The sequence below is a fragment of the Pseudorca crassidens genome, chromosome 1, assembly GCF_039906515.1.
Source record: "Pseudorca crassidens isolate mPseCra1 chromosome 1, mPseCra1.hap1, whole genome shotgun sequence".
NCBI classification, from domain to species: domain Eukaryota; kingdom Metazoa; phylum Chordata; class Mammalia; order Artiodactyla; family Delphinidae; genus Pseudorca; species Pseudorca crassidens.
In genome coordinates this window covers 187788581-187815573 of record NC_090296.1, presented here as the reverse complement: position 1 = coordinate 187815573, position 26993 = coordinate 187788581, and the positions used below count along the sequence as shown (strand labels likewise).

The 26993-nt window shown below is 38.2% G+C and overlaps 2 protein-coding genes across 4 annotated transcripts in view; both read left to right on the top strand.

Moving 5' to 3' along the window:
- The window catches only part of ENKUR (enkurin, TRPC channel interacting protein), a 29784-nt gene extending 18056 nt beyond the window's left edge, over nt 1-11728 (top strand). For all 3 annotated transcript variants that reach the window (XM_067703379.1, XM_067703398.1, XM_067703388.1), the window contains exons 4-5: nt 4891-5037; nt 10800-11728. In XM_067703379.1, coding sequence (XP_067559480.1) covers nt 4891-5037; nt 10800-10973 — 321 coding nt within the window. In that variant the 3' untranslated portion in view covers nt 10974-11728. The remainder of the gene's footprint in view (nt 1-4890; nt 5038-10799) is intronic.
- Nucleotides 11729-25939: 14211 nt separating this feature from the next.
- The window catches only part of PRTFDC1 (phosphoribosyl transferase domain containing 1), a 101745-nt gene continuing 100691 nt past the window's right edge, over nt 25940-26993 (top strand). Inside the window, exon 1 of the mRNA XM_067703440.1 lies at nt 25940-25998. The gene's annotated coding sequence lies outside the window, so the exon portion shown is untranslated. The remainder of the gene's footprint in view (nt 25999-26993) is intronic.

Genomic DNA, 26993 nt, shown 5'->3' with positions numbered 1-26993 from the left:
TTTTTATTTCCATTACTCTAGGAAGTGGATCAAAAAAGATCTTGCTGTGGTTTATGTCAAAGAGTGTTCTTCCTATGTTTTCCTCTAAGAGTTTTATAGTGTCCAGTCTTACATTTAGGTCTCTAATCCATTTTGAGTTTATTTTTGTGTATGGTGTTAGGGAGTGTTCTAATTTCATTCTTTTACATGTAGCTGTCCAGTTTTCCCAGCACCACTTATTGAAGAGGCTGTCTTTTCTCCACTGTATATTCTTGCCTCCTTTATCAAAGATAAGGTGACCATATGTGCGTGGGTTTATCTCTGGGCTTTCTATCCTGTTGCATTGATCTATATTTCTGTTTTTGTGCCAGTACCATATTGTCTTGATTACTGTAGCTCTGTAGTATAGTCTGAAGTCAAGGAGTCTGATTCCTCCAGCTCCGTTTTTTTCCCTCAAGACTGCTTTGGCTATTCGGGGTCTTTTGTGTCTCCATACAAATTTTAAGATTTTTTTGTTCTAGTTCTGTAAAAAATGCCATTGGGAATTTGATAGGGATTGCATTGAATCTGTAGATTGCTTTGGTTAGTATACTCATTTTCACAATAGTGATTCTTCCAATCCAAGAACATGGTATATCTCTCCATCTGTTTGTATCATCTTTAATTTCTTTCATCAGTTTCTTATAGTTTTCTGCATACAGGTCTTTTGTCTCCCTTGGTAGGTTTATTCCTAGGTATTTTATTCTTTTTGTTGCAGTGGTAAATGGGAGTGTTTCTTTAATTTCTCTTTCAGGTTTTTCATCATTAGTGTATAAGAATGCAAGAGATTTCTGTGCATTAATTATGTAATTATTTACAACTTTACCAAATTCATTGATTAGCTCTAGTAGTTTTCTGGTGGCATTTTTAGGATTCTCTATGTATAGTGTCATGACATCTGCAAACAGTGACAGTTTTACTTCTTCTTTTCCAATTTGTATTCCTTTTATTTTTCTTCTCTGATTGCCGTGGCTAGGAATTCCAAAACTATGTTGAATAATAGTGGCAAGAGTGGACATCCTTGTCTTGTTCATGATCTTAGAGGAAATGCTTTCAGTTTTTTACCATTGAGACTGATATTTGCTGTGGGTTTGTCTTATATGGCCTTTATTATGTTGAGGTAGGTTCCCTCTATGCCCACTTTCTGGAGAGTTTTTGTCATAAATGGGTGTTGAATTTGTCAAAAGCTTTTTCTGCATCTATTGAGAAGATCATATGGTTTTTATTCTTCAGTTTGTTAATATGGTGTATCACATTGATTGATTTGCATATATTGAAGAATCCTTGCATCCCTGGATAAACCCTATTTGATCATGGTGTATGATCCTTTTAATGTATTGTTGGATTTTGTTTGCTAGTATTTTATTGACTATATTCATCAGTGATATTGGTCTGTAGTTTTCTTTTTTTGTAGTATCTTTGTCTGGTTTTGGTATCAGGGTGATGGTGGCCTCATAGAATGAGTTTGAGGGTGTTCCTTCCTCTTCAATTTTTTGGAAGAGTTTGAGAAGCATGGGTGTTAGCTCTTCTCTAATTGTTTGATAGAATTCGCCTGTGAAGCCATCTGGTCCTGGACTTTTGTTTGTTGGAAGATTTTTAATCACAGTTTCAATTTCATTACTTGTGATTGGTCTGTTCATATTTTCTATTTCTTCCTGGTTCAGTCTTGGAAGGTTATACCTTTCTAAGACTTTGTCCATTTCTTCCAGATTGTCCATTTTATTGGCATAGAGTTGCTTGTAGTCATCTCTTAGGATGCTTTGTATTTCTGCCGTGTCTGTTGTAAATTCTCCTTTTTCATTTCTAATTTTATTGATTTGAGTCCTTTCCCTCTTTTTCTTGATGAGTCTGTCCAATGGTTTATCAATTTTGTTTATCTTCTCAAAGAACCAGCTTTTATTTTTATTGATCTTTGCTATTGTTTTCTTTGTTTCTATTTCATTTATTTCTGCTCTTTATGATTTCTTTCCTTCTACTAACTTTGAGTTTTGTTTGTTCTTCTTTCTCTATTTCCTTTAGGTGTAAGGTTAGATGGTTTATTTGAGATTTTTCTTGTTTCTTGAGGTAAGCTTGTATTGCTGTAAACTTCCCTCTTAGAACTGCTTTTGCTGCATCCCATAGGTTTTGTATTGTCGTGTTTTCATTGTCATTTGTTTCTACGTATTTTTTGATTTCCTCTTTGATTTCTTGGTTATTTAGTAATGTATTGTTTAGCCTCCATGTGTTTGTGTTTTTTATGGTTTTATTCCCTGTAGTTGATTTCTAATCTCACAGCGTTGTGGTCAGAAAAGATGCTTGATATGATTTCAATGTTCTTAACTTTACTGAGGCTTGATTTGTGACCCAAGATGTGATCTATCCTGGAGAATGTTCCATGTGCACTTGAGAAGAAAGTGTAATCTTCTATTTTTGGATGGAATGTCCTATAAATATCAATTAATTCTATCTGGTTTATTGTGTCATTTAAAGCTTGTGTTTCCTTATTAATTTTCTCTTTGGATGATCTGTCCATTGGTGTAAGTGAGGTGTTAAAGTCTCCCACTATTACTGTGTTACTGTCGATTTCCTCTTTTATAGCTGTTAGCGGTTGCCTTATATATTGAGGTGCTCCTATGTTGGGTGCATATATATTTATATTTGTTATATCTTTTTCTTGGAATGATCCCTTGATCATTATTTAGTGTCCTTCCTTGTTTCTTGTAACATTCTTTATTTTAAAGTCTGTTTTATCTTATATGAGTATTGTTACTCCAGCTTTCTTTTGATTTACATTTGCGTGGAATATCTTTTTCCATCCCCTCATTTTCAGTCTTTATGTGTCCCTAGGTCTGATATGGGTCTCTTGTAGACAGCATATATATGGGTCTTGTGTTTGTATCCATTCAGCAAGCCTGTGTCTTTTGGTTGGAGGATTTAATCCATTCATGTTTAAGGTAATTATCCATATGTATGTTCCTATTACCATTTTCTTAACTGTGATGCATTTGTTTTTGTAGGTCGTTTTCTTTTCTTGTGTTTCCCACTTAGAGAAGTTCCTTTAGCATTTGTTTTAGGACTGGTTTGGTGGTGCTGAATTCTCTTAGCTTTTGCTTGTCTGTAAAGCTTTTGATTTCTCCATCAAATCTGAATGAGATACTTGCCGGGTTGACTAATCTTGGTTGTAGGTTCTTCCCTTTCATCACTTTAAATATATCATGCCACTCCTTCTGGCTTATAGAGTTTCTGCTGAGAAATCAGCTGTTAACCTGATGGGAGTTCCTTTGTATATTTGTCATTTTTCCCTTGCTGCTTTCAATAATTTTTCTTTGTCTTTAATTTTTGTCAATTTGATTACTGTGTGTTTCTCCTTGGGTTTATCCTGCCTGGGACTCTCTGCACTTCCTAGGCTTGGGTGGCTATTTCCTTTCCCATGTTAGGGAAGTTTTTGACTATAATCTCTTCCAATATTTTCTCGGGTCCTTTCTCTATCTCTTCTCCTTCTGGGACCCCTATAATGCAAATGTTGTTGCATTTAATGTTGTCCCAGAGGTCTCTTCGGCTGTCTTCATTTATTTTCATTCTTTTTTCTTTATTCTGTTCCATGGCAGTGAATTACATCATTCTGTCTTCCAGGTCACTTATCCGTTCTTCTGCCTCAGTTATTCTGCTATTGATTCCTTCTAGTGTATTTTTCATTTCAGTTATTGTATTGTTCATATCTTTTTTCTTCTTTAATTCTTCTGGGTGTTTGTTCTTTAATTCTTCTAGGTCTTTGTTAAACATTTATTGCATCTTCTCCATCTTTGCCTCCATTCTTTGTCCGAGGTCCTGGATCATCTTCACTCTCATTATTCTGAATTGTTTTTCTGGAAGGTTGCCTATCTCCACTTCATTTAGTTGTTTTTCTGGGGTTTTGTCTTGTTCCTTCATCTGGTACATAGCTCTCTGCCTTTTCATCTTGTCTCTCTTTCTGTGAATGTGGTTTTTGTTCTACAGACTGCAGGATTGTAGTTCTTCTTGCTTCTGCTGTCTGCCCTCTGGTCTTCTCTGACATCTTTATTTATCTCAAATAGCTCTCATGACTTTCTTTTTTCTTACTGTATTTTACTGTGGAGCACTTATATATATTATTTCATACTCTATTTTTGGTGAGTTTCTCTCACTACAGAATGCACATTCCATGAGGACAGAAACTTTTCCTTTCTTATTCACTAGTGTAGCTAGCACCAAGTACATCCTCAAATAATGCTTTGAAGAATGAACAGGGAGTAGTTCTGTTTCTCTACACAGTGGTATCGACACATTCACTAACTTGAAAGAATCATAGCTGATTGCTTCACTGTCAGTCCTTGTAAGCAGCCCAGGAGCCTAAGATTGTATTTTGTTGTTCCAAAAACAACCTAAGGGACCCACGTCAATTTTTTCTTAAAGCAGATGTGCCTAGCATCTTTAAGAGTTTGTTCTTACAATGTATTGGAAGCATTTATCTTCCTTTTTTTTTTCTTTTTACGAGATAATGCACAAGAGACCTTAAGATATTTGAGGTATTTCAAAGTAAAATCTGAAGCACCTAAAAGAAATAAAGAAAATCCAGTTCTTCAGGGTAAAGTAAGGGCCAAGCCATCAGCCAAGAACAGGCACTGGGAACATTCAAAAGAGGGAAAACAAACAGCCATGATAACAGCACAGAGGGTTTTAAATGACCAGAATCAACTAGTTCCAAATAAGAAAAAGAAAAAAAACCACTGACTTTTGTTAACTTGCAGTGTTTTGAGCAAAGGCTTTAAGTCTGTAACGTTTCTTTTGCTCCTAATCATTGGTTGGTATGTACACATATATAAGATTACTTTCAGGATTTTGATTTTTTTTTTTTTCCTGAAAAATCCTTACAAGGGTTATGGTGTCACGCCTGATTACATACGTAAGCGAAATGAAGAAGTGAAGAAAGCCCAGGAAGAATATGATAACTATATCCAGGAAAACCTCAGGGAAGCAGCTATGAAAAGGCTATCTGATGAAGAAAGGGAGGCAGTTCTGCAGGTAAGCGTCTTTAGTTTACATTCATGTGTAACTCTTTAAAACATCTCTGAAAGAAAGGTCCACCATCAGTGATTATTAAGGCCCGCACTTTGATTTTGAAATCAGAACACTCTCTTTTGATTATAGTGACATCTGCGTGCAACAAAGCTGGCTCTTTGGGGAGAGCAAAAAGTTGTTATATAGGGACTGTTGAATAATAATTTGTTTCCAACTAGGTGAGCTTCTGTTTCTTCCTGAAGTAGTGTCATAAGCAAGCTAAGCTTCTCCTTCAATGAATGTGCATAAATAAAGTAAAAAAGCATTTTGATTTTCATTCCCATGCCCCTGAATTTTTCAAAAATAATATCCATAAGGTAGATACTTTTCACTAGGTGGAGCTCTAGAATAATTGAAACTGTCCCTAGACCAACTTTTTTTTTCTTTCTTATAAGCAAGTGTCCAGATTTTAAAATAACCAGGTGTTAGGCTTTACATATGTTTTCTTTATTTGGAATAAAACAGACTTAAAGACACTTACACTGGAGTTTTTAACGCAAGACTTCTATCTGAAGCATTTAAAATATTGGGGGGTGTGAGCACCGTTGCTCCATCATCTTTAGCGAGTATTTGTTAAGCACCTACTGACACCGTTCTATAGTTGTGCTCTCTTATAGAGGTAAAAATAGTACTTTATTCTTTGTTTTGTTACTTTGAAAGCTTTCTACAAAGTCATTTCTAGTGACCTTTTCAAAACAGAGAAAAAAAAACTTTTTACAACATTAATTTCTATTGAAAAATGGATTCATATGCTGTTATAAAATCTTAGCATTTTATCAGTGTCATCCCAATCATCAATAAACATTTATTAAATGTCTGTTCTGCATAGAGTATCATGCTAAGCCCCAAGGGGCATAAAATAAAATTTCTGCTCTGGATAATGTTGTAATTTAATTGATAAGAGGTGCTGTGTATCTATGTACATATAGAAAGATGTGTGTGTGTACAGATCATATGTTTTATAAGGTTCGCAGGCACGAACATCCAGTGCAGGATGTAGGTAGGTCTTTAGCTGCGCCTTAAACTGCAGAGTAAGAGGATATCCCAGACAGCAGGAGTGACCCGAGGGCAGTGACCCTGTCTCTTTGTTGCCAGCAATCTCTGCAGTGCCTAACCTAGTGCCCAGTGTAAACACAGGTGATTAATAATGGTGCGCTGGAGAGAAGGAAGGGAGACAGGCAGGCAAGAAGGCTGGCACACGTGGAAGTGGGACTCGGCCCGTCATTCTCAGGAAGAGCACTGTTCTTTGGTTCCCTCCCTCCCTCTCTCCCTCCCTCCTTCCCTCCCTCCATCAGATTCTGCCATTCTTAAAACATACATGTTTTTGTGAAAGCCAGGTTTTTACATCTAAGAAAAATAGGAAAAGAAAGGAAGAACTACCCTGGGAAGGAAAAGGCTCTTCCCTCGGCACCTCTTTAGTGGGTCAGCAGCCCTCAGCTTCCTGATGTGGTTACTACAGAGTTGCTTTGTAGACACTTTGATAGACAATAGCTGACCCTCCCTTGGATGCCTTATTAGCTGGGTAGTGTAGCTGCCATGGTAACAAAGCCACGAGCTCTGTTCCTGACAAGCCCTGAACCCTGCTCCCTTCCCTGGTTAAGAGTTGCATGTAGTTCTATGACAGTATGGTCATATGTCCCTGAGTAGGGCACATTCTGCTCATTCTTCATAAAATGATAGTCTCATTATCCAGGAAGGGCTCATCTGGTCTAATTATTCCAAACTTCTCATTTCACAGATAAGGATATAAAATGCAAATATATCAGTATTAAGTGGACACATTTGTTCATTCATCCCTCCGTTCATCTACTGAACAGCTAATCTACCATGTTCCACTCACTGTACCCAGCCTGGGGGATATACTGTTGTGAGCAAAACAAATGTGGTCCTTACTGTCAGTGAACTTGGAGGTTGGTTTACATTTGCCCCTGGTCACAACATTATCAAGTAGCTGAAGAGGGACTAAAACTCACATTGACCAGTTCCCAGGCCTGTGTTTTCCTACCACGTGATAAGCACGTGCATAAGAGGTAACAGAGGGAGGCTCTTCCCGCCCGGGATCCAGCAGGGGATAGAAGGCATACTAGGCTGGGATTCTGAAGAGAATCTACAAAGGAACTATTTACAGAGGTGAAGCAGGGCTAAGGGAACCAACAAGGAACACTGAGGCACCCAGGACTAGGGACAGCAGGAATCATCACCACCCTGGGCTGGAAGGGCAGGGGCAGGAAACAGCATTACCAGAGCCGGGTGGGAGCTGGAGCCTGGAAGAGGGGCTCCGACAGGCACTGTAGTCACAGATGCAAGGGCCAGTCATGTCCAGGTGACGTCCAGGGTGGGGGAAGAAATGCCCCAAGCTTGCTATCCTCCCACCGGTGTCTTCCTTAGCTGAATTCAGGCAGAGGCTGGAGGGAACAGTGCTGGGGGAGGAGCAGCCCATAGGAATAAATACCTCAGCCCCACCACCGCCCAGCCCCTAGTCACAGCGCAGAGCCAGAGGTGGAGAATGGATGGGGGTGGCAGCAGAGGAGCATGGACCTGAACACACTTCCTATTATTTTATGACCGCTTCTCCCTATGTGAAAATTTTTCCAAAATTAACAATATTATTTCAGTATTAAACTAGAAGAGAGAAAAATGAAGAAATAAAGATAAGGGAAAATCAGTATCGCTGCAGTGGATAAAAGATTTTTTTTAGATGAAATAACCACAAAGCCGTTAAGAGGCTATTTTGGTATAATATGAAATATCCATCACATTTAGTTCCCATCCCTAGAGGTGGACTTTGATCCAAATGTTATTGTACACACTGGAAGATAAAGAAAACTATCCTTTAAAAAGAAATACTGCAAAACGTGTAGCTGCTGTGACCACAAGGAATAGGGAAAGATCACCCAAGGAGCTATGAAAAACCTTTGATATTTCAAAGTGTATAAATACATAGATTTCTTCTCTGCAATAGGCAACCCTGTGGAGCACTGTGGAAACATATTTCCCATTTCATAATGAAAGCCTATAGAAAAACAGAATTCTTTTGAGGACTTCTTGTTGGAATACTTCTCATACACTATTAAGAACTGTGTTAGCCCATCCCTCTCTTTTTAAAATGTAGAAGACGCTTCTGCCTTTTCCCTTTCCCAAATCCTTGATATAATCTCGCTCAAGAAATGCTCAACATTTGTGGCCTTTTTTCTCAACAAATCTTTTCTATAAAGTGTGTCCAAACTTGTAGTCATTTTTACCTGAGCATGGAGATAAACCGTTTTCTCCCTGAAAAGTTTACAAGATTAAATTTGTACTATGAGGGCTTATTATGAAGGTATTGTTATATAAGACACTTCTAATTCTCTCATAAATCTAAATGTATGGCCATGATTTTCAAGGACCATATTTTCTTTCTTTTTCTTTTAATCAATAATTTTAAATTATGCTACTCCTGAGCTCTGGCTAGGACTTCCAATACTATGTTGAATAAAAGTGGCCAGAGTGGGCATCTTTGTCTTGTTCCTGATCTTAGAGGAAAAGCTTTTAGCTTTTCACCATTGAGTATGATGTTAGCTGTGGGCTTGTCGTATTTGGCCTTTATTATGTTGAGGTATGTTCCCTCTGTATGCATTTTGTTGAAAGTTTTTTTTTTTTTTTATCATAAATGGAGGTTGAATTTTGTCATGCTTTTTTGCATCAATTGAGGTGATCATATGATTTTTATCCTTTATTTTATTCATGTAGTGTATCACATTGACTGATTTGCGAATACTGAACCAGCCTTGCCTCCCTGGAATAAATCCCACTTGATTAGGGTACAGGCATACCTTGTTTTATTGCACTTCATTTTACTGTGCTTCACAGATACTGAGATTTTTACAAATTGAAGATTTGTGGAAACCCTGCACTGCCAGATGATGGTTAGCATTTTTTAGCAGTAAAGTATTTTTATTATTAAGATATTTGTTTTTTTAAACATAATGCTATTGCATACTTAATAGACTATGGTCTATTTCTAGTTTCATACCATTGTGGTCAGAAAATATGTTTGATATGATTTCAGTCCTCTTAAATTTATTAAGACTTGATTTGTAGCCTAACATATGATCTGTGCTGGAGAATGTTCTGTGTACACTTGAGAAGAATGTGTATTTGTTGCTTTTGGATGGGAAGTTTTATACATATCTGTGAAGTCCATCTGATCTAACCTGTCATTTAAAGTTGATGTTTTCTTACTGATTTTCTGTCTGGATGATCTATCCATTGATGTAAGTGGAATATTAAAGTCCCCTACTATTATAGTATTGCTGTCTGGTTTTTTCTTTCAATTTGTTAATATTTGCATTCATATTTTGATGCTCCTATGTTGGGTACATAAATATTTATAAATGTTATATCCTCTTATTGTATCAACCACTTTATCATTATGTCATGCCCTTTGTCCCTTATTACAGTCTTTGTTTCAAAGTCAGTTTTTCAGTCATAAGTATAGCTACCCCAGCTTTCTTTTGGTCTTCATTTGCGTGGGATATGTTTTTCCATCTGTGTGTCAGGGATCATAATTTCCAGGCAATATTTTAAATGTTACTTTCAGTTTTACTTTTCATTTTTGTGTAAATAAAATGATTTGTGCACCCATAGTGAATAACAGAAAGTGTCAATTTATAAAATTTCATTGGATGAGTTCAATTAGTTTAAGACCATTTTGTCAATGGAGCCGCTAGTGCATTGTGATAAGAAATGATAACTGTGCAGAGATGGAAATAACCTTTATTGCTCCTAAGAGATTCCTAATTTTGAATTTGTTGGTTTCTGAGAACATAAAACGTTAACTTACATTATTGAATTAGCATATGTGTTACATGTAATGATATTTCAGTCATTTCTAGAATAAATTAATGGGAAGTATAGATCCATTAACTATATGGAGGAAGAATTCTTTCTAATACTGAAAACACATAAAAGATCATCTCTTGTTAAATTGAATTTTGGGGCTTCCCTGGTGGCGCAGTGGTTGAGAGTCCACCTGCCGATGCAGTGGACACGGGTTCGTGCCCCGGTCCGCGAGGATCCCACATGCCGCGGAGCGGCTGGGCCCGTGAGCCATGGCCGCTGAGCCTGCGCGTCTGGAGCCTGTCTTCCGTAACGGGAGAGGCCACAACAGTGAGAGGCCCGCGTAACGCAAAAAAAATAAAATAAAAAATTGAATTTTGGCATTTTATACAATTCCATTTAGTCAGATATAAGAAAACATGGCCATGTAAGTCAGAATCAAGTGTTTTGATGTGATTTCTCTGTTGAAGAATGAGGATATTTTTTTTCTAAAGAAAAAAAAATGAAAATTTTTATAAGAAATAATTTCCTGTTCAAAATTGTTTTTTTGCTTGGGACATCAACTCTAAGTTGTTTTTACCAAAGCATTTGCTATGAGCTTAGTTTCATACTACTCATAACTCTGCATACACGTATTTGATGGTAAAAACAAGTACAGTAACATTAAAAACAAAGAAAATAAATACTCCCAGTGGGAATTGAGCACACAATCAAGGACAGGGTTTGGCCTCTGTACAGTATTTTTTGTTACTGTGGCCAAGAACTTGATAAACACATATCATTTTTTAGTTATTTTTGTCGGCTTTCTTTACCTGTTTACATTTTTCCTTCCCAGTGCAATTTTCTTTGCGATTTACTCTGCTTCTGCAGTTTACTTTGCTATGTACAGTTTTCTTTACCATTTGCAGGGGCTGAAAAAGAACTGGGAAGAAGTACATAAGAAGTTTCAGTCCCTCTCGGTCTTCATCGACTCCATACCAAAGAAGATTCGCAAGCAGAAGCTGGAAGAAGAGATGAAGCAGCTGGAACATGACATTGGTGTCCTCGAAAAGCACAAAATTATTTATATTGCTAATAAGTAATGGTGGATTTTAAAAAATATAGTCATTTTAACATAGAAAAAAAACACGGAAAACATAGAAATTAAATCATAAGTTTTTTTCAAAGAGTAAAATACTATGAAGAGTATAAAAATAGTCTTTACCAAAACGCTTAGGCAATGTTTAAAGAATAATTGTATTATTTACTTACATAGAGAAAAAAAAAATTTTTTTTCACCAGCGTCAGGGTTTCCATGTAACCTGATTAAAATTTGATGTTAGGTTTTCCAGTTTGATAGCATAATTCATTATTATTATGTACTAGTTTCAGATAAACATTCATTTCTGGGCCCTGAAAAATAAAGTCAACACTCAGAACTTCACATTTTTTTCTACACTGCGTAATACAAGGAATACAAGGTTAAAAACTGTAAAGTATTTTGAATTGGAAATAGTGGTGTAAGCCTTTTTAGTACTCTGAAGTATTTTCTACATATTATTCCAGAGATCCAAAAATTACATATATTTTCTGGTAGCCTATGTCATATGCAGCCATTCACAGCTATAAATATTTTCAGTATCCATAGTGTTATATATAGGCTGAGAGGTTTACATTTGGAGGAAGAAAAATTAAGAAGATAACATAAAATCAAGGAGACAACTTATAAATTGTGTCACTAAGGATTGTTGAAGAGAATAGCCTTCTTCCTGACATCCAACTTTTAAAAACTGCTGTTCTATGTGCTTTATCCCATAATTTACTATGTGTATTTCACTAAAATGGATATTACTTTTTCTTTTTGGCTTTCTCTATTTTGTGAATTCTAATGTTTCTATTTGTAAGGTTACATAATTTATTAAGCAATAAGTTTATGTAAGTAGAGCTGTCTTCAACTCAAAATAAATGAGCCTATAAATGTCCAAGAAGAAGAAGATTCTTTTATGAAATTTTAAATTAGAGAAATTTGGTAAAATATATGAAACTATAAAATATCAGAGCAATATCAATTTTACTGCTTACAGTGATTTTTATCCTGTTGGCAACACAGAAAAAAATGATAATTTTTTCAAGCTTTTTCACAAACACGGAATTTGGGAGCATTGTAGAAAAGCTAACTTTCATTAAAGAAAAATTTTTGAATTTTATATACAGATATTTTTGAAAACTCACTTTAAACTTTTTTTCACATATCTGTATAGGCGTCATTTCTTTTTTCCTTATTACCTTAGGACAGATATAAAATAAAGAATAGTACAGTTGACCCTTGAACCATGAAGGGGCTAGGGGCGCTGATCCTCCACACAGTTGAAAATCTGCATATACCTTATCGTTAGTCCTCTGTCTGTTTGGTTCCTCCATATCCATGGTTCCATATCCTCAGAGTCAACCAAGCACAGATCGTGTAGTACCACAGTGTTTATTATTGAAAAGAATCCACGTGTAAGTACACCCACACAGTTCAAACCCATGTTGTTCAAGGGTCAACTGTATTATGATAAATTCTCATTTATGCAGAATTTCCTTCCTTTTTAAGGCTGAATAATACTCCACTGTCTGTATATACCACATTTTGCTTATCCTTTCTTCTGTTGATGGGACGCTTGGGTTGCTTCCGCATTCTAGCTGTCGTGAATAAGGCTGCTGTGAACATAGGTATACAAATATCTCTTCGAGACCCTGCTTTCAATTCTTTTGGGTATATATCCAAAAGTAGATTTGCTGAATCATATGGTAATTCTGTTTTTAAGTTTTTGAGGAAATGTCATACTCTTTTCCACAGCAGCTATACTATTTTACATTCCACCAATGCTGTACAAGTGTCCCAATTTCTCTGCATCCTTGCCAACACTTGTTGTTTTCTGTTTTTTGGTAGTAGTCATACCAATAGGTGTGAAGTGGCACCTCATTTTAGTTTGGTTTGCATTTCCCTACTGATTAGTGATGTTAAGTATCTTTTCTTGTGCTTATTAGCCATTTGTATATCTTCTGTGGAGAAATGCCCTTTGCCCATTTTTTAAATTGGATTGTTTGATTTTGTTGTTGAGTTTTAGGAATTTCCTATATATTCTGGATATTAATCCCATATCAGATATAGGATTCACAAATATTTTCTTCTATGGGTTGCCTTTTTACTTTATTGATAGTGCCTTTTGTTTTTGTTTTTGTTTTTGCGGTACGCGGGCCTCTCACTGTTGTGGCCTCTCCCGTTGTGGAGCACAGGCAAGGACGCGCAGGCTCAGCAGCCATGGCTCACGGGCCCAGCTGCTCCGCGGCATGTGGGATCTTCCCGGACCAGGCCACGAACCCGTGTCCCCTGCATCGGCAGGCGGACTCTCAACCACTGCACCACCAGGGAAGCCCGATAGTGCCTTTTGATATACAAAATTTTTCAATTTTCATGAAGTGTCCAGTGTGTCTATTTTTTCTTTTGTTACCTGTGCCTTTGGTGTCATATCCAAGAAATCACTGCCAAATCCAATGTTCTAAAGGTTTTATCCTGTTTTTTCTTGCAAGAGTTCTATTGTTTTAGGTCTTAAATTTAGGTCTTTGATCCATTTTGAGCTAATGTTTATACATGATCTTAGGAAGTTTTAAAATCAGAAAGTGTTGAATCCACCAGTCTCGTTCTTCTTTTTCAAGATCGTTTTGGCTATTCGGAGTCCCTTGAGATTCCACATGAATTTAGGATAGGTTCTTCTATTTCTGCAAAAAAAGATCATTGGGATTTTGCTAGTGATTGCATTGAATCTGTAGATTGGTTTGAGTAGTACTGACATTTTAACTATATTAAGTCTTCCAATCCATGAACATGGGATGTGTTTCCATCTATTTTTGTCTTCTTTAATTTCTTTCAGCAACGTATTACAATTTTCATTATACAAGTCTTTCACCTCCTTGGTTAAGTTCATTCTTAAGTATATTTGATGCTATTGTGAATGGAATTGTTTTTGTAATTTCCTTTTTAGAGCATTCATTGTTTATAGAAATACAACTGACTTTTATGTGTTGACCTTATATCTTGCTACTTTGCTGAGCTCAGTCATTAATTCTAACAGGTTTTTTTGGTGTATGAAATCTTTAGAGATTTCTACATGGAATATCAAATAATCTACAGATAATTTTACCTTTTCCTTTCCAACTTGGATGCCTTTATGTCTTTCTCTTGCCAGTTGCTCTGACTAGAACTTCCAGTACTACGTTGAATAGAAGTGGTGAAAGCAAGCATCCCTGCCTTGTTGCTGATCTTAAAGGAAAAGCTTTCAGTCTTTCACCATGATGTTCACTGTAGGTTTTTAGTATATAGCTTTTATTATGTTGAGATAAGTTCCTTTTATTCCTAGTTGTTGTTGTTTTTTCGTGTTTTTATCATGAAAGGGTGTTGCGAACATCACTTTTTAAACTAAGAGCTATCTCTTAAATGATCAGTGCGTTTTCTCCTATAGTTATCAAGCTATATGGGAAGAAAAATCATAATCAAAAGGGTATCTTGCCTAGAACAGAGTAAAAAAAAGTAGTTTAGATTATAAAAATCTCTTCAGCTAACAAAGCTCATTCATTGTCATTCAACAAATACTAACCGTCTGTAATGCGCCAGGAACTGTTCTGATTGCTGGGTAGAAAAGTGAACAAAATAACTGTGTTGGAAGACAGAAGTAATCAGACAAATGCATCTATAATTAGAAATTGAAAGTAGTGATTGGTAAGGGAAAAAAAATAGGAGGCTGTTTTGCAAGGGAATATAAAGTGAGTCCTAAATCAGATTTTATAGTTAAGGGGATGTATTTCTGAGGATCTGACATTTAAAAATAAACTAAAGAATTAGTAAAAGTTAGGAGAGATGGGGAAGAGAAATATTGTGGAGGGAGAAAGAATCCAAGCAGAGAGAATAAAATGTGTAAAGGATCTGGGGTAGGAAACCCTGAACCCATAGGAGGAAGGCAGCCTTTAGGGCTGGATGGTCCTTAGAAAGGGAGAAAGGTGCAAGGTGAAGATGAAGAGGGAAGCAGGGGCCACTGGTGTGTTTTAAGCAGCGGGGTGGCACGATGCGAAAAATATTTTTATTTTTTAATTTTTTAAATATTGATTTGGCTGCACCAGGTCTTAGTTGCAGCACGCGGGATCTTCGTTGCCACATGGGGGATCTTTAGTTGCAGCATGCAGGATCTAAGTCCCTGACCAGGGATCGAACCCGGGCCCCCTGCGTTGGGACCGCGGAGTCTTAACTGCTGGACCACCAGGGAAGTCCCGAAGAGTATTTTTAAATGATCACTTGCTATATGGATTAAAATGGAAGAATGAATGAATATGGGGAGACTAATTAGGAGACCATCATAGACCTCCAGGTAAAGAAGATAGTGGCATAGACCAAGGCTGTGGTAGTGAAGGCAAAGAGTAGCTGTTGGCTTCCAGAAATATTTAAGAAATAAAAATGTAACTTGGTGATGGATTGAAAGGAGAAGAAGAGAGTGGTTTCCAGGATGACAGCTACGTTTCTGATTTGAGCAACTGGGCAGTGAGGACGCCATTTTCTGAGGTGGAACAATCTAAAGGAGGAGCGGATTGGAGGAGGTTATGGTGAAGAATGAAAAATACAATTTTTTTTAAGCTAGTGTTCTTTCTTTCTTTCTTTATTTTTTGGCCACATCATGCGGCATGCAGGATCTTAGTTCCCCAACCAGGGATCGAACTCATGTCCCCTGTATTGGGAGCATGGAGTCTTAGCCACTGGGCCAGGGAAGTCCCAAGAATACGATTTTTGACATGTTGTATTTATGATAATCTTGTGACATCTAGTTGGAAATTTAGATAGGTAGGTAGATATTTGAGTCAGAAAAGAGATCTGGGGTAGAATGATACATTTTGAAATTCAGCAGCGTGAATGAGATCACCTTGGGACAAAGAATTGAGTGAGGAGACAGTGAATGAGTTCCCATCAACTCTTGTGTTTAGAAGTCATATGGGAGAGCAGGAGGGAGCAAGGAAATGAAAGATTGAGTGACCCAAGAGGTCAGAAGAAAACCAGGAAGCCAAGAAAATTCAAGAAAGCAGTACTCTTTTCCTAAGGTAGAACTTCGACAATGGGAATGAAATTCTCAACACCTGGCCACGCCTTCCTCTTCCCTGCTCTGAGCAGGATACAGGTCACCTTCAATAGGGGGTCCTCTGCTCCTGTTTTATATTTGCAATCCAAACTCTTATGTTGAAATCCTTTTATCTCTCTAGGTATGTTAATCTCATTGATCGATGTGTCCAGATTAGCATGTGACTTAAGGTGCCCATTAATACAGCCCACGTGAACACAATTCGACTACCAAAGTGAAGGAAACTTTTCAGCAGCTCAAGGGACATTTTTCAGCAGTTAAGGAAGCCAATGCTGCTTAATATCATAATTAACTCTTAAGAGGACAATCTAATTTCATAGAAGGTGGTCTATTCATAAATACTGATTACTCCAAGTTGGAGACAAACATTTATAAGGGACAGAAAGAGCAAGGTAGTTTTTTGGAGCATTTCTTTCTTCCTGCTCTGATGTGCTATGGTGAAAAAAATCAGCAGGTCTGACTCTGACAGTAAGTTATGTGACCTTTTGGGCAATCACTTAGTGTTCCTCAACCTTAGTTCCATCTATAAAGCAGACTGAACTAGATTCTGTCTCACCCTCCTTCTAGTTCTAATGGTCTATCACGATAAAACTATATGACTATTTTCAACCTCGCTTAAGCAGAAGTTTGGTCTTTAGACTGATAAGAATGCAGAAAATCGTTAGAGGATCCAGAGCCAATGATTTTCACCAGCCCTCATCAGCTCAACCCACCATCTGACAAACTGGAAAAAATGTTAAGTAAAGTGAAAACCATCACTTGTTTTCCGATCTTTTTAGATGAAAATTTTCTTAATAATAGTCATTTGAGGTTTTCAGTCACAGGGTGTCCTTCACTCTAAGGATTTTAAGTAGATGGTCTCTCTAGAAAACTAATGCTGAAAGGAAAAAGGAAGGAAGGGAGAACAGGAGAGAGGGAAAGGGACAGGGAGAGGGAGGGGAGGAGAAGAGTTTAAAAAGAAATGAGATAATATCCCTTTAGCTAGAAAGAGTGGTTCCAGTTACAGAAGAACATTCTCTCTGACCGTGCCAGAGCCTCTATGCTTTTAGACGGTATCTGTGACAAAACAAAACAAAAACCAAAAAACGTGTCTTCATAATAAAAAAATACTGAATGAGGTCGTTTTTTTCTTCACACATAATGTGCTTGATGAGAAAGAACTGAAATTAGCGACAGACTAAGTTAATGCTAATTATCCCTGAAAACTAATGTTTCACAGGATTGGTATAAAAACACCATGCACATAATAATTTGTTTAAACTGCACATGCAGATATGGCCTTTAGATACAGACTTTTTATTCTAAAAGATGCTGCCTCTACAGGAAATGAGACTGGATGGGTGCTTGTTTACCTGCCTTCACTTAGGCACTCAGATGAGTGTTGTCTGTGAAGTTACGGTATACACTTACCTAAATGATACTGCTGATGTGGAAAAAATCTGTGAAATTCTTTTGGAATAAAAAGCATTCCTCCCACCCCTGAACCTCTACCACCAAGTTCTCCTTTCCTGAGACAGGAATGCTTCAGTTTTTTATGTAGCTTATCAGAAATATAAAAGCAAATGAATGGACTTCCCTGGTGGCACAGTGGTTAAGAATCTGCCTGCCAATGCAGGGGACATGGGTTCGAGTCCTGGTCCGGGAAGATCCCACATGCCACAGAGCAACTAAGCCTGTGCACCACGACTACTGAGCCTGCGCTTTAGAGCCCGCGAGCCACAACTACTGAGCCCACGTGCTGCAACTACCGAAGCCCACGAGCCTAGAGCCCATGCTCCACAACAAGAGAACCCACCGCAGTGAGAAGCCCGCGCACCACAACGAAGAGTAGCCCCCGCTCGCTGCAACCAGAGAATGCCTGCGCGCAGCAACAAGACCCAACACAGTCAAAAATAAGTAAATAAATTTATATTATATAGATATAGATATAGATCCTGCAAGCCTCGCAGCGTTGTCAAAAAGAAAATCAAATTAAAAAATAAAAGCAAATGAATATATGTACGTATATTTATATATGGATATATAAATGTATATATACCTATATGTGTGTGTATATATATGATATATGTACATATATACATGGATGGATATATACATATATATCATGAAATACACCTAATTATATTATATATACATACATCTCTCACTTTTTAAAAACTCAACTAAGAGCACACAATAACACTTGCCTTTTCAGTTGGTAAGCTCGTTTTTTATCAATACATAATGTTCTTCATTCCTTTTTGTAGGTGTATGGTGTTAAGTTGTGTGGGTGTATATAATATATTTTACCAGCACCCTATTGATGGACATTTAAGTTATTTCATTTAAGTTTTTTGAGTATTTCCTATTAAAAGCAATGCTGAAGTAACTGACCTTGAACCTACCTCATTTGACACATTTGGCTATATTTGTAGAAAATCATTCCCAGGAGTAAAATAACTAGGTCAAAAGGTATGTACATTTGTAATTTTATTAGAAACTCTTATAAATTTTGCTGTGAGTGTGTGTGTGTGTGTGTGTGTGTGTGTGAGAGAGAGAGAGAGAGAGAGAGAGAGTGAATAGGTGATGTATATACTTGGTCAAAAATTCAAAATTCATAACTACCCAAAGGTGAGTAAGGAGAAGTAAGTCTCCCTCATGCTGCTTTCCTGTAGCCACTGAATCCCCCTGCCCAGAAGCAGCCACTGTGACCAGCCTCTGTGTACTTTCCAAATAATACTCTAGGCATATGTGTGTAAGATAAAAGTAATGATATATGTGTCTATAGGAGAATTACTCCAATTCAACAGATACGTGGTTTTCTTCTGTTGTGTCGGAGGAGATCAGAAGACTCTTGCCAAGAGAGGTTATCATATAGTCAGTGTAAGCACTCAGGCAAGGAATAGCTTTTTGATTGTCCCACCATTCATTATCAGCCATTATCTGTAGATTCCATCAAGAAAGCAGAGGTTTTATTGACTTTCACTATGCCTGTGTGTTCATTCTGGATGGAAGAGAGGCCATGGATATGGGACCTTGCCCTGTCCTTGGCCACACCATGTTGAATTTCCAATCTGGGTTCATTGCAACCATCTGAGATCTGCTTTCATCTTCCTAGTGGTGGGGTGTGCATTGAGTCTACTGATTCCTGTGTTTGGTGTTCTTCTCTTTCTTAGAAACACTGGAAGCCTATACATTTATTAACTTTAGATTGCAGGCCACATTCAGAGAACCTCCCTTAACTCTATTCACTCCCATCTTTCTGTGCAAACTGGCCTGAGTTCTTCTCTTCCTTAGTATCTTGTTAAAAACAAGGAGCAGTCGACCCACCACAATATCCTAAGTTTTTACAAACAGTCCCCCTTGAGAGTGTAGCTAAGTCATGTGGTTTCTCTTCCGACAGTACAAGAGACAATATTACCAAATATTTTGCTGTGGAATAACAAGGGTCAACAGCTTCCCAGCCTGCCCAAGAATCTTTCCTATCATGCCTATGCCACCCTGTTCATGACTATTAAAAGGAATTGGACCCTTCATGGCTCAGAAGTCTGTCAAGTCTTACCTTTCATAGGATCCTGTTCCAATGATGTGGTTCTTGTATCACCTAAGTGGACATAATAACCAGAGTTTGCTATTACACGCTCAAGGCCCCCCCGTTCACCAATAGGATTCAAAGTTTCTTTTAAGCAAGGAAAGCAACAAAACAGAGGGACCCAGCAGCTGTCTGCTTTCCTTTCTATCTCCTGGCCTTTTTGAGCACAACACAAAGGACAAACCTTAATCTTGTGCAATTCCCACATGTATGAGCTGCGCTTTTTGGACTAATACAGGTTTCTTTTATCTTCATTGGCTTTGAGGAGACAGTGAAGTTTTCTCCTGGGTAAGCTCTATGGCTGTACACAGCCAGCAGGCTAGGATTCAGGCCCAGCACCCTGGAGGTCACATGTGGTTCCATCTGGACAAACACTTTAAAACAAATTCCCTGGCTTTTCTTCAGAATTATTGAGATGACAGGCAGCTGCCACCCACGTGGTAAGATGGTGTCCAGCACTAACACGAAGGCCTTATGGTATGTGGGTGGGGGTGGTAGACAGTGAGACTGGTGAGTTAGGCTTCAAATTATAAAATTATCTTAGAATTTGGAACACCATCTTGCTATATCATTAAACTGCTGTAATTCTTTTTCAGTGCACCCGTAGCTTTTCCAAAAATCACTGTGACACACCCTTTGGGGATTTAAAATACAGTAGTAAAGCTTAAAAGACTCTATTTCTTCTAAGTGTATTTTATAACGTAAAAAATAATGTGCCAGGTTCCAAGTTTTCAAAATTTCTAGTTATTTCAGAATTAGCCAAACAAGTTAATGACAACTGACCCATACACTTTTTGAAAATTAAATAAAATGGAAACTTTTCATAAAGTAAAAATGTAAGCCATAGGCCTTAAAGAGAATAATCCCCTTCGTAAAAAACGCATTATTCTAGCATCATTTAGTCTTGTGTTTCCAGTAATATCTCATAAGTTTAAGTATATTTTAAGCAGTTACCTGACGTTGATTCATCGTGTGGCACTTTGGGTATTGTTTTAGGACTCAGGTATTTTTCATGTAAATGGAACTTAATTATAGTGAGTGTTCAGATTGATATTTTATTATTACAATCCCTCTAATACACACATTGAGGCTAATTATCTTAAAATAATTAGATTTTTAAAAAGACTATTTTAAATGGTTGGATTCTTTTAAAAGTCACATCAGAATTCATGTGTTCAAGATATTTTATTCAAATGTTTAAGAGAAAACTAATTCTAAAATTATTAGACTTGCTATCCAGTATTCTTCTGCGGGTCTTACGTAGTGTGATTTTTTTTACCCCCTCTTCCACCTTACACATTGAACTTTTCTATTGCATAATTAAGATCATATCTTGCTTATTCATCCTTCTCATGCCCATATCTCTGCTTTGTTTCCATGCTTTTCTGTAGACACAAAAACTTTTCATTTCCAGGACAAATAGTAGTATAATCATTTATAAATGTCAGTTAAACTCAACATATATAGAGAGCCAACAATGGACAAAACTCAGCTGAAGTGACAATGACTCAGTTTGCTCATGTGTGTATAATGAAACATCACAACTGCACCTAGTCGATAGTGACTATGAGATACCATGAATTCTAAGGCAGCCTCATTTCAGAGATGTTCTGATGTGAAAAATATGCATCTTAAAGTAGATGTAATATAGTAGTAGCCCTTCTACTAAAACATCACACCACCTCCTAGATGTTACCTTTCTTTTAAAACCCAGCTCAAATCCAGCTGTTTGTGGAAGCGTCCACGATTATTACACCACTCAACACATCACATTGCTCACAGAACCCCGAGTATCCACTTACGCAGTGGTATGTCACATTTGCTCTCTTTTTCAGAATAATTCTTAGGAACAGGCTGTAAGAATCCTCTTTGATATTGCTTAGCATGGCTTTCAGCTGACAGCTGGGGTGATGCCCTCCTGGGAAATTAGAGCAGAATAAAAAGCAGTGGGCATCAAAGTGCCCACTTTGATGGTTAGTTTAGCAAACTTATAGTTTGATCATTCGATGTGCAAACATTTCCCCTTATATTTAGAGCTCTTATCCTCCCTCTGTAACACCTGCCTATTAAATCCATAATCTGTTGGATTTGACTCCTAACCGATGCTTAATTTGTGTAGCTTAGATATTTCTGTGAAAATTTACTACCATGATTACTCTACCATCTAATGGGGGGAAAAGTTTTGTTCCTATGGTAACTGTTGTAGAACAGTGCATACTTACTATACTTCTAAAATATGCAGCCCAACCTTGTGGGAATACACATCATCTTGAAAGAATTTTCTCCCTTCAATAAAGATTGATATTTTCCCCCATTTTCACCTGATTTCAGAATAAAATAAAACTTTGTAAGAATTGCTAAGGAAGAGCTTTAGGAAATGAGAACCATGGATGGGTCTCACCCCTGCAGCTGTCATGGGAGAGCAACACAGTCCTCAAGTGATTTCTGGGAATACATGTCCAATCCCTCTATGGTTGTATTCCTCCCAGACTCTTTCTGTTTTCCATGTCTCATAATGTTTGCTGTGTTTGGGATGTTGCTATGCAAAAATGATATAAAAGAGTGGGGTTTTTTCCTAAGGCAATCAAGCTTAGCAAATGCAAGTTTAGGATGATGCAAAAGTTTCTCAGAAAAATTTTAGCATTCCTTGGGGAATGATTTAAGAATGCTCATGATAAGAAAGGATAAATGTCAATAATGGCCTAAAATGTCATTCCACATGAGAAAATTAATCAGTTCTAGGGTTTTTGTAAGTATTGATATCACTTAAACCACAGTTCTTATTTGTATTTTTGCAAACGAGACTTTCTCCATCTTTTTTCTTCAAATTAATTACCCTCTATGAGTTTTTTCCCTTTAAAAATTACATGCTACAGGGACTTCCCTGATGGTGCAGTGGTTAGGAATCGGCCTGCCAGTGCAAGGGACGTGGGTTCGAGCCCTGGTCTGGGAAGATCCCACATGCCACGGAGCAACTAAGCCCGTGCACCAGAACTACTGAGGCTGTGCTCTAGAGCCCACGAGCCACAACTCCACAACTACTGAAGCCCGCACACTTAGAGCCCGTGCTCCACAACAAGAGAAGCCACCGCAATGAGGAGTAGCTCCCGCTCACCGCAACTAGAGAAAGCCCACATACAGCAACGAAGACCCAACGCAGCCAAAAATAGATAGTTTATTTAAAAAATTATATGCTACAATCTTATTAAAGCAAAGAAACAAATACATCAGAGCTACAATTTTTAGTATTCACTAGAAAAGTTTGCATTATGGTCTCCTTTTTCTTTTATCTTTCTTTTTGTGTGTGTGAATTTTTCTCCAGAGCTTACTTAGAGATCTGTGGATTCTATAGTTCTGTGATAGAAGAGGAATTAGGAAAAATGTTCATAATATCTTAAGCACATAACCCCATCCTCAGCAAACATGACTTACAGACAGTAATGATGAAGGTAGCAGTCCCTGAGTACAGGTCAACCCTGCGGAAGGTACAGGATTCCTAGGTGATATTATGGGTTTCTAGACATCCTGCCCTCTCATCAACATGTGACAGTGTCTGAAATTCCACCATCATGTTTTATCGGGTACTTCTGAATTGGATTATCCAAACAGGGAGAAGGGCCCCAATAGAAGGAGTCAGAGGCACGTAAGAGAGTAGGGCAGCATAGGGGACTGAAAAACAGCGCGGGTGCGCAGTTATACCACGTAGGGCAGGTCCAGGGGAAGCTCGAACGGAAGAGGATATTATGAAGGATATTAGCTGCTTGATGAGTGACAGCATGTCAACATCTGTGTAAAGAGGTTGGCGGAAGACATAGAAGGCATTTCCTGCTTTCTAAGTTTGCCACGTTGGCTCTGCGAGACCTCAGTTTTGTGCGGTCTCAGACCTCACGGGCAGGATCACCTCAGAACGGCTCAGCTTATGCTTTGCTTTCCTTGTTCATCAGCCCCGGAAAAGGATTGTTGTCAGAGAGAAAGAAAACGGAGTTCTTCTTCCTCTTGGGCCTGGGAACACCCTGCTCCCTATATCCAGATAAGAAGGAAGAAGGAATGGGAGCCCAGGATCTTAACAGCATATGGGTTTAAAAATCTCCCAGGTAACATTTTCCACCAATATTTTCCACTCTTTCAGTGTCCCAGTGATGATGTAGCTGATGGCCAGAAATACCAGAAGCCTGATCTCTGGTTAAAATCTTTTTTAGAAGACTATATATTACTTTACTACATTTTCTTATGTTTTTAGGCTGCAGCTGATTTCTTTCAGTCTTGGGTGTGTGAAGCCGTAATTATTCGGTCAGCTGAGATATATGACACACACATATATACATATATAGATATTTACACAAAGGTATGCAGATGTCATTACTATAGGGCATAAAGGAGGGTCAGGATCATAGACTGCTGAAAAGTCTCTTGTAAAATTTTTGTTCAAGGATCTAAATGTAGAATTAAGCAAAGAGTAATGCAATGAGAAATACTAGGCCTTAACTGAAAGAAAAGACAGAATTCATGATCTTTCATGCCCTACCTCCATGATAAGTATTCAGTTCATATGGGGGTTTATTCTCCTTTGTAAGAGCCAAAGCCTTTCATCATTTCTGGGCATGGCATACCTCAGAGGCAGACAAGGTGGTACCAGCTGCACATGATGAAAGAAATCACACGATTTCATTGTGTAGAGTAATGACAGGAATGGGCAGTTCAGACCAACTGGACCCATTTCTGCCACTTTTTCAAGCGTGCACACGTGCGCACACACACAGAGCAGAAAAAGAAGACTCTGAATGAATTTGTGGAGGCAGGAATTGAACCCAGTACCCAAGGAATCTTAAACCTTCTGGGTCTGTCATGGTGGGCAAAGCCGCGGGTCTTGCTCACAGTAAAGAGTAAATTTGTTTACTAAATTAGCCCCCCAAAAAGCTAAATTATTACATGACTTTTCAAAGCCATGAATAGCCAGTAAAATGAGAAACAGATATTGCTTCTCTAAAATAATGATAGCAAACATATATAGCAGTTACTAGGGTCTGTATTGTTTTAAGTGCTTAAATAAATTCACTTAATGCTCATAATAACCTTACGATTATGGTTAAGTATGATTTTCCTCCTCTTCTAGTAATTGGAAAACTGAGGCACAGAGAGGTTAGGTAATTGTCCAAGAATGCACCATTACTGATTGGCAGTGGAAGTGTTGACAGGGGAGAGTGTGGATGCCCATTAATAGAGGCATACCCTCAGGCACCTGAAGGGTACATGACGTGCACCTCGCCAAGATTTCACTTCAGCTCCAGCATCTTTCTTGAACCATAGTCCGTCCACTTGAATGCCTATGTAAGTGAAGTGGCACATTCTAACAGAGCGAGATTGAACCATATGGAGACGGCACCCAGGAACCGGGCTGGCAGCATAGGCAGCTCAGTGGAGGCTGGAAAGTGTCTCAGAAGAAATTGTCCAGAAAAAGCCCCAAGGCACTGGGAGAGAAAAGGAAGGAAACTGGAGGGCATTACTGCCTACGAGAAAGTCGGCACTGCTTTCAAAATTAATGAGAAAGTTGCATATACCACACGCAATGGGGTCTCTCCTTTATTAGCCAGTTAAGTATTAAGGATTTTGCATGTTTCATTTTTCTTCTCTAATTACAAAGGTGGTTGTGCACCTATAGAATGTTTCATTGCTTTGTATTTGATAAATTCACATATCAAGTCTTTAAATGTAGCAAACGTATGACTTGCTGAGGGCTGTGTAGCTCATTAGTGGATAAAGAAGGAGATGCACTCAGTGTTTTTCCAGAAGAAAACCCAAAAGAGACAGGTTCAGGCAAGATCAGAACTTTCCAGTAATTAATACTTCTCAGAAATGAGATGGGGTGCCTGCAAAGGGCTGAGTAGCCATCAGTAAAAGCATCCTGACCATAGGCCAGGAATCCCCGCTGGACCAGATGACTTCTAATATTCCTCCTGCCCCAGTGCTGACTTTGGTGATTATTTTCACAGAGAACTTGATTTTTTATGTTCATAGACATCTAAACATTTGGAAATGTAATGAAACCATTTTAAGTAGTAAGAAATTGAAAGACAGAGCTCTCAGTTAATTTTATGAAGCATGCAGTCTTAGTTTTCTAAATACCCTGGATAAGTTAGCAAGCCCTCTGCAATGCTGGGGCTCAGAATCGGGGCCGAGCAAGTATGTGAGGGCTGTGGTCCCTGAGGGCCTGAGTGCAAGGAATAGATACAGCAGAGAGGAAGGAAGGGGATGGAGGAAAAGAGGAATAATACAAGTGATAGTGATCCTAATACGAATGTAATCATTACAGCAGTCACTTCAGAGAATCATGGCTGTTCTCACTTTTCACATGGAGGAACCGAATCTCAAGGTCGTGAGTCCCAAGGCCGTGCGGTAAGTGGCAGAGGCAGGGCACACACTGCAGTGCTGTGACTCACATGTCAGTAGCTTTGCTCAGCCTAGCATGGGTGGCTCTGTATTAAACACAGGCCTGGGACTTCCCTGGTGGTCAAGTGGTTAAGACTCTGCACTCTCAGTGCAGGGGGGCTGGGTTTGATCCCTCGTCAGGGAACTAGATCCCGCATGCCACAACTAAAAGATCCCGCACATGGCAACGAAGGTCCCATGTGCTACAACTACATGGCAACGAAGATCGCATGTGCTACAACTAAGACCCAGGGCAGCCAGATAAATAAATAAATAAATAAATAAATAAATATTTTTTTAAAAAAAGACAGGTCTAAGAAGAGAAGCTTATTTCCGAATCCTGCCACAAGCCTCATGAATTTAAAATATCAGTACTTAGGGAAGACTTTATGTTGCTCAGCCTTACCTGAAACCCCCCTTTCTTTATATGAGATGGAAATAATATTAATGAACCCTATAAGTCTATTAATTTTTTTTGCCATGCCACGTGCCTTGTGGGATCTTAGTTCCCCGACCAGGGATTGAACCCGGGCCATGGCAGTGAAAGTGCCAAGTCCTAACCACTGGACTGCCAGGGAGCTCCCTAAGTCTATTAATATTATAAACTCAAATTTCCATTTTGAAGGACTAAGAGAAAACGGAAAATGATTGAGTCCATAATACAGAGAAAGTGTAGAAACCAAGTTTTGATTTTGCTTTTTGACCCAAGCTTTGATTTATATTTCTCTATGTCTGAAACATAATCAACGTTTTCTTTGTGTTTGGTTGTGTTTCTCTACTCCAGAAGGCATGAAAGAAAGAAAACTCTCCCACAAACTTTTCTCACATTATTCCATTGAGAGAGGGCTACAGACTAATTAGCTATGGGTCTACTGGCTATCAGACAAACCTTTTCCTTTATCTCTTCAAAATAGAGTAGAAACAGTTGAGACCAGCATAAGATCTGTTACTCTAGGACAGTG